General features: G+C 29.2%; 6 protein-coding genes across 6 annotated transcripts in view; 2 read left to right on the forward strand and 4 right to left on the reverse strand.

Annotated features, from left to right (window-relative positions):
- Positions 1 to 424: 424 nt before the first annotated feature.
- Positions 425 to 733, reverse strand: DICPUDRAFT_40169 (uncharacterized protein; the record flags this gene model as incomplete). Its single annotated transcript, XM_003292147.1, has 1 exon — positions 425 to 733. A coding segment is annotated over one exon (309 nt), but the record flags the coding sequence as incomplete, so codon positions are not given.
- Positions 734 to 833: 100 nt separating this feature from the next.
- Positions 834 to 2,340, reverse strand: DICPUDRAFT_40165 (uncharacterized protein; the record flags this gene model as incomplete). Its single annotated transcript, XM_003292148.1, has 3 exons — positions 834 to 1,219; positions 1,289 to 2,009; positions 2,080 to 2,340. The coding sequence occupies 3 exons, from the start codon at positions 2,338 to 2,340 to the stop codon at positions 834 to 836; spliced, it is 1,368 nt and encodes a 455-aa protein (XP_003292196.1).
- Positions 2,341 to 2,894: 554 nt separating this feature from the next.
- DICPUDRAFT_156893 (uncharacterized protein) lies at positions 2,895 to 3,824 on the forward strand (the record flags this gene model as incomplete). The annotated part of the gene is made up of 2 exons (XM_003292141.1): positions 2,895 to 3,201; positions 3,310 to 3,824. The coding sequence occupies 2 exons, from the start codon at positions 2,895 to 2,897 to the stop codon at positions 3,822 to 3,824; spliced, it is 822 nt and encodes a 273-aa protein (XP_003292189.1).
- Positions 3,825 to 5,036: 1,212 nt separating this feature from the next.
- Positions 5,037 to 8,804, forward strand: DICPUDRAFT_156894 (uncharacterized protein; the record flags this gene model as incomplete). Its single annotated transcript, XM_003292142.1, has 7 exons — positions 5,037 to 6,267; positions 6,331 to 6,648; positions 6,724 to 6,808; positions 6,867 to 7,159; positions 7,231 to 7,815; positions 7,881 to 8,331; positions 8,414 to 8,804. 7 exons carry the CDS (start codon positions 5,037 to 5,039, stop codon positions 8,802 to 8,804), a joined length of 3,354 nt encoding a protein of 1,117 aa, XP_003292190.1.
- A 66-nt stretch (positions 8,805 to 8,870) lies between these two features.
- DICPUDRAFT_92816 (uncharacterized protein) lies at positions 8,871 to 9,412 on the reverse strand. Its single transcript, XM_003292149.1, has one exon. The coding sequence runs from the start codon at positions 9,405 to 9,407 to the stop codon at positions 8,937 to 8,939; it is 471 nt and encodes a 156-aa protein (XP_003292197.1). The 5' UTR covers positions 9,408 to 9,412; the 3' UTR covers positions 8,871 to 8,936.
- Positions 9,413 to 9,510: 98 nt separating this feature from the next.
- DICPUDRAFT_82823 (uncharacterized protein) overlaps positions 9,511 to 9,792 on the reverse strand; it is a gene marked incomplete at both ends in the record, with an annotated part of 1,221 nt that continues 939 nt past the window's right edge. The window contains one exon of the mRNA XM_003292150.1: positions 9,511 to 9,660. Coding sequence (XP_003292198.1) covers positions 9,511 to 9,660 — 150 coding nt within the window. The remainder of the gene's footprint in view (positions 9,661 to 9,792) is intronic.

Below are 9,792 nucleotides of genomic sequence, written 5' to 3' on the forward strand. Positions count from 1 at the left end.
TCCCTAAAATCTAAATATTTAAGGTTGTTGGTTCAAATTGATTTTATTTTTAAGGAAAATTAAATTATAATTTAATTTTATTAGATACTAATTTTATAAAAAAATAAAATAAATTATATCTCTTTAAAAAAAAAATTGTTGAAATTTTAAATAAAAATCTTTTTTTGTTTTAAATTGGCTTTTATTTTATTTTTAAAGTATTTAAGCTAACATTAAATGTAGAGAAGAAATGAAAAATAGTGTTATAATAGAAAGTGGAAGTATATCATATATTGAAATACCATCGGAGCTATCTTTACTATTTCCTTCTAAACCAGGGTTAGTTGTTCCAGTACTGGTTGAAGTACCTGTTCCAGTACTGGTTGAAGTGCCTGTGGAAATAACACCTGTTGTTGCATCTCCATTACCTGTTGTAGTAGGGTTTTCAAAGGAGGACGAGGTTTGTGAGGTAGTAGAAGATTGTGAGGGTGTAGGAGAAGGTGTTGTTGATGAGGTTTGAGAAGGTGTTTGTGTGGGAGTAGAGGATTGTGAAGGAGTTTGTGTGGGATTTGTGGATTGTGAAGGAGTTTGTGTGGGATTTGGGGTTTGTGTGGGAGTTGTAGATTGTGAAGGTGTTTGTGTGGGATTTGTGGATTGTGAAGGAGTTTGTGTGGGATTTGGGGTTTGTGTGGGAGTTGTAGATTGTGAAGGTGTTTGTGTGGGGGTTGTAGATTGTGAAGGAGTTTGTGTGGGAACAGAAGTAGAAGAAGAACCTTTATTAGTTTAATTTATTTAAATAGATGAAAAAATACATTTTAATTAATATTAAAACAAAAGAATATAAATAAATTAAATTATAAATAAATACCTAAAGCAAAATAAGCAAGAGTACTGACATATCCTGCATTATAGTCAAGTGCTACTTCATTTTTAATATAATCTTCACGGTCATCAACATAGGAATCGTCTGAACCAGGACCGCCAACAAGTGCACCGTATAAAATGTATTTATTATTAACTGGATCTTTGATATTGTTTGTTGTAGAGTGGTGAGCAGCCCTATGATGGGGGTTAATTGGGTATTTGGGGCCCATACCTACAACAAAGGATTGACCATTGCTACCAAGAACATAATCCAATTGTTTCTTTGCAAATTGTAATGAATCACTTGTACCATAAACTGTACCGATAAATGCCATTGACATTGCATAACGAGCTGGTCCCCATTGTCTAATCCATGCTATTTATTTAAAATAATATTATGGTTAGTAATTTTAAATGTGTAAATTATAAAACAATAGTTATTTACCTAAACCTCCAGGTGTATATGTTACACCACCACCTGGCAACCAATATTTCATGGTTTGTGTCATAATATCAGCATAGAGTTGTTTACCAGTAATTTTATAGAGCAAGACAGTTGATCCAGCTGCAGTTTGATCCCAGTCAAAAGAATTTGATATACCATTATATCCAATTCCGTTGGTTTGATAAAAGTTTTCAGCATCACTTAGATAGCTTGGATCACTGGTGGCTTTATATAACCATACGGCACCCCATACTAATTCATCTTTATAACCAGAGTAGGAGTTATAAAAAGGTTGGGCATCTGGTACAGAGTCAGAGTAGACACCTTGATAAGTTTTACCAAAGTTATAGAGTGTTTTGGCATGGTTTAAACAAGTAGAGGCATATGATGGATTAGAGGATTTAAATGCAATTGATGCTGCGGAGAGAGCTGCTGCTGCTTCCATTGCTAATTCAGTTCCTGGTTTGTTTTGATTAATTGTATATACTGAACGTACATAGTTGATAAATTCTGGTGGTTCCCAATAAGAATGATCCAACTCACCATTTCCAACTTGTGCAACAAATTCATTGTCGCTCAAATGAGATGCCAAAATATAATCTGTTCCCCATTTTAAATCCTCCAAATATAGATCTGTTAAACCACATGATGCAATATTTGCTTGGGATTCAATAAATGACCAACCCAGCATTACCATTGACCAACACATTGGTAATCCAAACTTTTTATTATAAAAATTAGTTATTTATTTATAGTTTTAAATATTTATTTAATAAAATAGATTTAATTACCTTTACTCCATCACCAGCGTCAAAATAACCTTTAGAAAGATCACCATCGCCATTGGAGTCCAATTTTCCGCCAGGACTAGAGTCAGTTAGCACAGAGTTTCCCCTCCATGAAATATCATTATCTGGTAAACGGCCAGCTCTTTGGGCTTTATAAAACATTAAACCTTGTTTTAAATAAGAGCAATAATCTTGAGCTATTGAATAGTTTATTAATAAACCCAACACTATAAAAAGTGTTACATTTTTAATATTTCTAACCATATTTTATATTTATTATTATTATTTATTATTAATTTTTATTTAATAATTTTTTATTAAACCCTTTATTAATATTGTTATTTTTTTTTTTTTTCAAAGTTATTTTTATATAGGTTGTTATGAATAATAATATGAAGTTAATAAAGTCGAATACATTTTTACATTTTAGAATATTTTTTTTTAGATCTAAAAAGAATTTTATTTTTTTAAAATTAAAATAAATATTTATTTATAGATTTTCTTTTTTTTATTTTTTTTTATTTTTTATTTTTTTTTATTTTTTTATTTTTAAATTATTTTCTAAAATTAATTATTAAGATCTTATCGAATTTATTTTTTTAATAATTTTATTTTGATTTTTAAATTTAACATTATTTGTTGGGTTGTTTATTTATAAATTATTTATATATTTATTCATTGAACATATATGAAATAAAAGTGTAAAATAAAAAAAAAATAAAATTCAAAAAATATTTTTTTAATTTTTTTTATTTTTAATTTTTTTTTATTTTTTATTTATTTTTTATTATTTCATTTTAAAATTTATAAATAAGGAAATGCAAAATCTTAAATTATTAAAAACCCATAAATTAGATAGAAAAAAAATCAATGAGAGATCATTTGGTATAAAAGATAAAAAAGTTATTGATGAGTTGGTGGATGTTACCACTGATCAACAAGGTTTTATTGAACCTGTCATGAAGTTTCTTTCAGAGTTCAATTGCATACCTAAAAACTATTTAGAAAATAGAATGCTTTGTGAAACAGCCCATGCATTATATTCACAAAAAGAAAGCAATCCTCAAATATCAGAAGTTATTCAAAAATATTTTTTAAAAGCAGCCTCTAACGGTTCAGCAGAAGGTAAATTTAGCAAAAATCAATCAATCAATGATTTATTTAATTTAATTTCTTAATTAAAATTAATTAATCTTTATTTTTTATTTTTTTATATTTAATTTAATATATTAGGTTTATTTTTTTATGCATCAATTAAATATTTAGGTGATAATTGCGAACAAAATTTACCAATGTCAAGAAAATTATTCGAAAAAGGTGCAGATATGGATATTTATGTAAAATGCCCTGATGGCGAATTAATCGAAAATAAAAATGTCATCGATTGTTGCAAATGTTTAAGTGGTTTCGCAATGGAAGGTGTAGGTGGTGCCGTTGATTTAGAATGTTCGTTTAAATACTATTCAAAAGTTCTCGATAATAATCCAAAAGATTTAGATGCCCTTCACGGATTAGGTAAGTTACAAATAGAGTTAAAGAAAAATATGGATGAAGCATTAAAACTTTTTAAGAAGGGTATGGAATTGGGTTCTGCTGATTGCACTTTTGCATATGCTGAAAATACCTTTGATTCAAATCCAAAGTTATCAATGAATCTAATTGAACGTGCCGCCAAAAATGATTGTGAAGAAGCTAAATTTAGATTAGACGAGTTTAAAGATAAATTTAACTCTTTAAATAAAAAATAAAAATACTCAAATTTATATTATAAATAATTAATAAAATATAATTTTTATATTTATTTTATTTATTTTACATTATTATGTTTTATTTAATTTTACCAATTTTATAAAAAAAAAAAAAATTTTAACATACCGCGGTAGTTGTCATTGTGTCTGTAATTTGGTTCAATAATAATTGATTGGGGTTGTAAAAAAGGGTGGGAAACAGTAATAATTAGTCATTGAATAAACTGGCCATGTCACTGTTGTAAAAAAATTTGATTCTTGAATTTGAATTTGAGGATTTTTTAAAAATAGAGATGAAGGTCCAGTTCGAAATCCAAAATTTAGTCTGTTTATTATAAACCCATTTGGTTAATAATAAATTTACTATTAAATTAATTTCCAATGAAAAACTTTAAAAATAAAAATGTTAATTATTTCTTTTATTAATTAATTGTTATATAATCAAAAACTATCTTATTGCTTAAAATAATAAATATGCAAAGAATAAACAATAAAAAATTCCCTCCAAGAAAAAAAACTATAAAAAAACAAAAATTTTTTTTTTTTATCAAAAAACCATTTTTACAAATTTTTTTTTTTCAATTATATAATACGACAGGAATTGCAATCATTATTTATTTCCCTTTTCCTTTTAATTTCATTTTAATAATTATCATCAATTTGTGAATATAAAAAAAAATTAAAATAATCTTATTTGGGGAGATCATAAAGATAAAAACATGCAATAATAATAGTAATGGTTCAATAATTATGATAATAATAAAAACAAAAATAATATTAATATAAATAGTGTATATAAAAAAAAAAAACGAATCTTTTATTATAAATGGCACGAAATCATTTCACCAAATAATATATTTTTTTTTTTTTTTTTTTAAAAATATCCAAAAAATTTTCAAATAATAAATTTTAATTTAAATCTATTTTTTAAAAAAAAAAAAAATATAAATACAAAAATCGATATTTTTTTATCAAAACACACCACAACACTTCACAACGTTTTAGCAAATCAAAACCGTTTATAAAACCATTTTAAAAAAAAAACCCATTACTATTTTTTTTCGTAAGCAAATATCTATTGGAGACCGGTTTTCTGAGTAAAATATTTATTTTATCATTACTCGAAAAATATTTCAATACCACCATTTTTTTTTATAAATCCAAATATTTAAAGGTTTTTTTTTTTTTTTGAAAGTTTTATTATTAAAAAAAATGGTATTAAATAAAAATCTTGTTTATTTATTTATATTTTATTTATTTATTTGTAAGTTTAATGTTGTAAAATCAGCATGTGAATCAACAGCTGCCTCATGGAGACCAACAGTAGCTTCGTCTGCAAGTCCAACATCTCCAGCTATTTCAACTTCACAACCAGCTTTAGATTTCAATTTAAATGCAAATAATCTTAGATATATGGCCCATTGGGGTGAAAGTGATACTTCAATTGTAAATGGACCAGATACAACCGGATTTACAATTACTTACACAAACTATGGACCAGATTCTCACATGCTCTTTTATTTAGACTCTGCTCCAGCTTTAAAGGCAAATACCAACTATCAATTATCATTTGGTTTCAAATTAGGTCAAACTTTAGGCAGTAATAATAATCAATACTCAAGCATCACTCTTCATTTTTACGATCCAAAAGATGTTGATCCAGTCCACGATACTAGCGCTTACTTCTATGCAGGTGACCATACTCCTCTTTTTTCAAAAGTTATTACAGGAAATTTCGGCTCAACAAGTTATGTACAATTTACAACTACAATCACTCCAACTGTTGATATTGGTCAATCATTTATGGCTCTCCAAATCCAACGTACAACTTCTACAGGTGTTGGTCCAACCTCAATTATTTTTAATAACTTGAAATTCACTATTCCAGCTAAAACCATTACCACTCCAACTCTTTTAACCAAAGACTCAGAGCTTGTTGTTCTTCCAAAGGCTCCTAGTGCATTAGATGCTCAAGATTTAATCACTTGTCCATACCTCTCTTCAGATTTAAAACACTGGCATGACCCAGCTACTTGGGGAGGGGTTGTTCCATCACCATCATCTTCAATTGTTCTTCCAGCCAACACTAAAGTATTAGTCTCACCATGTTCAATTTCTCAAACCGACATCTATACCAAAATTACAATTCCAGCTTCATCTGAATTAGTATTTTTCGATGCTGATATGACCATGAATGTTAAGGATATCTATGTTCAAGGTAGATTAACCATGGGTTCAAGCAAGTGTCGTTATAACGGTAAAATTAATCTCGTATTCTATGGTGAAAAAACTACCGCTGATACCATTGCAACATACTTTGGAAGCAAAGGTATTGCAGTTGCTGATACTGGTTTCATTAGTGTTCAAGGTAAACAATATCATAACACTTGGACTAAATTAGCTGCAACTGCTTGGTCTGGTGATAATACTATTTATGTTCAAGGTAAATATATTGAATAAATAATTATTTAATCAAAATACTAAATCATATTTAAAATATTTATAGATTCTGTCAATTGGGAAGTTGGTCAAGAGGTTTTAATAACTACAAGTATCCCAGAAGATGAGGTATTCGACCAAAATGAAGTTAAAGTTATCCAAGCAATTCAAGGCAAGGTTATCCAATTTACCACATCATTAAAATATTACCATTATGGTGGTCAAGAATACCAATCCCAAGTTGCTTTATTATCGAGAAGAATTGTTTTCCAAGGCGATGTTGCATCATCAGAAACCAATAGCTTTGGAGGTCATGTTATTGTTAGTGGTGAAGGCCAATTTAGTGGTTTAAGATTAAATAAAATGGGTCAAAAAAATATTAAAGGTAATTTTATAATGATATAGAATGAACAATTCCTAAAACATACTTCTAACAAAAATTTATACAAATATATTATAGGCAGATATCCACTTCATTTCCATTTAGCCGAAACTGTTTCAAACTCTTACATTTCGGATTGCTCTGTAACAAACTCATATTATAGGTATGTTTAGATTTTTATTCTATATATTTACATGAAACTAATATTTATAAATATATAGATGCTATACTATCCACGGTACCAACAACTTAACCGTTACAAGAAATGTTGCCTTTAATGCCATGGGCCATTGCTACTACCTTGAAGATGGTGTTGAAATGGATAATACATTAAGTTATAACCTTGGTGCTTTTGTTCATACAATCTATCAAAGTGCTGCCGGTTACACTCAATATGGTCAAGATTTTGAAGAATCAGATTTACTCCGTCAACCAGCTGATGTTTCTGCTGGTGTTTTCTATATTACTAATGCTTGGAATACTATTATTGGCAACTCTGCTTCAGGTGGTTGGGGTATGTATATTTGTATTTTACTTATTAATTGTATTAAAACAACTTTAATTAACAAATCTTTTAAAAAATAGCCGGTTTTGCTTTCCCAAATCTTCCAGCCCCAATTGGTAATCATCGTAGTGTTGCTATGGTACCATCACAGTACCCAACTAAAGTATTTGAAGGTAACTCTGCCTCTTCCTCTGGTATGGCATGGGAATTTGGTGGATCAATTTATGTTGGCGGTCAACTTTCCTATGGTTCAAATGATCTTTTACAATACTCTTCAGGAAGAAACTCAAGAGAAACATTTTTAAATGGTGACGAAGATTCTACCGAAGTATGGATGAGATTTAATAATACCAAAGTATTTTTAAGCAATAGAGGTTTAGATCATTGGGGTGAAAGAGTTGAAGTCGTCACATTAGAAAGTCATGATTGCCATCGTCCAGCTACTCTTTTTGGTGAAGCTTGGTTTTCAAACGCTATTGTTAATGGTCAATCAGGCAACATTCTATCCAAATCTACAAGATATAATCGTCAGGGTTTCCAATTTTATGACACCTTAGTTCAAACTATTGTAACCAATATTAACTTCAGAAACTTTATTGCACTTTCAAACCCAGCTAATAATGAAGAAGATAACAAAGTTTTCATTTCAATGACCCATTCAGATAGTAAGATTTTTAAACCATTTAAAATATTTTTTTCATTTTATTAATTTTTTTTTAATTTTTAATAGTCTTCAAACCACAAGGAATTTCAGCAACCAGAAATATTTCTTTTACCAATGTAGCTACAGCTCAAAGAATTGGCCACAAAGTTGATACCACTGGCTCCAGTAGATACTTTAACTTTATCGATTCTGATGGAACTGCCACTGGTAGAACTGCAACTACAATTGTTGGCTCTCATGACACATGGTGGAACTTTGACTCTTCATGTTCATACAATACTTATTGGGCTTGCTATGTTTGTAATAAAGGAACAAAAGAAATTGCCAATCTTGATGTAATTGTTCCAAATCTTATTGATGGTGAAGAGTATGATACTTCAATCGAAGTCGGTAAGGTTGCATTATTTGGCAGTGGTATTACTGATGAAAGAAAAACCGCTATTACAAATAATGTTGGTATTACTGGTATAAGTGATATGGGTTGGTATCTTTATTTCACAAATGGACAACCAGCAAGGTAATTATTTAAAATAATAAATAATATTATTATTTAGTTCTTTTTTAAATACCCCAATACTAATATTATTTATTTAAAATAGTATGGATGTTCATATGAAGCAAGTTCCATTTGGACATTATGTATTTTTAGCTATTCGTTATCCAGCAGGCACAACATTCTCTGTTTCAACTTATTATACATATTATCCCCCATCATCAGCTACCAAAACTTTTACACAAGCTACATCAGCAGCTGCTGTAAGAAGTGGTGATGGTTCCAAATATTATTTTGATGGAACACATCTTTTCGTTAAGGTCGTTAACTTTAGATTAGAGGGTGTAGCTGATGAATACTTCACAAGAGGTGGTGCTACTTTAAATGATGTTTATTGGGGTATGTATCTTTATATCAGAGCAACAAATACTGCAAATCCACCAGTCAATGGCTTCTTTAAAAACCTTTCAGATGTTAGACCAGCCTCCACATTATAATGTGATCAATCAAATTTTTAATAATAAAATAATAATAAGAAAATAAAAAAAGATAAAATATAGTTTAATTTGTACAAATGATTTATTTATTAAATAAAAGAAAAATGCAGTTTTTTATATATATTTTTGCTATTATTTCTTTCCTTTGGATTTTGATTTGGAAGTATTGTTCGAGTTATTTTTTTTTAACTTTTTTAATGCTGGCTCTTCAGTATCGTTTGAAAGTGGAGATGATGTTGCTGGATTATTATTGTTTGAAAGTAAATTATTATTTGTTTGTGGTGAAGGAATTGGTTGTTGTGATTGTACTGTTTGTGGTTGGTTCATTGTATACATATTTGGTTGTGAGTTATTGAATTGTTGTGGAAGCAATTGTGCAAGATTTATTTGGTTTAAAGACATTCCATTCATTTGCATTCCCATATTTGCTAAACCATTTGATCCAATCATATTTAACATTGAGTTGCTTGAATTTAGCGAAATATTTTGTTGTGGGTTTTGTAAAATATTTCCTTGTTGTGGTTGCTGTGGCTGTGGTTGTTGTGGTTGTTGGTTAATTTGTCCCATTTGGTTTATCTGTCCCATTTGGCTCATTTGCCCCATTTGAGTTAATTGGTTCATTTGTGCCATTTGGTTCATTTGATTCATTTGCCCCATTTGATTCAACTGATTCACTTGCCCAATTGGGTTTATTTGATTAGGTTGACTATTTTGTTGGTGTTGTGCCTGTTGTTGCATTTGTAATAATAACATTTGTTGGTGTAGCTGTTGGTTTGCCTGTTGGTTTGCCTGTTGGTTTGGCTGTAGGATTGGATGGTGTTGTTGGTCTTGGTGCATATAAGGAAAGGCTACCGCCCTAGATGGTTAGGTTTGTCGGAAGGAGTTGATAAAGTAGTTGGCATGGCCCGTAGAACGATAGGTGCACATTAAAACTATTTATCGTTTTTTTTGAATATATGGAGAAGGTTCCATTTTTTTTTTTAAAATA

The sequence above is a fragment of the Dictyostelium purpureum genome (assembly GCF_000190715.1).
Source record: "Dictyostelium purpureum unplaced genomic scaffold DICPUscaffold_325, whole genome shotgun sequence".
NCBI classification, from domain to species: Eukaryota; Evosea; class Eumycetozoa; order Dictyosteliales; family Dictyosteliaceae; genus Dictyostelium; species Dictyostelium purpureum.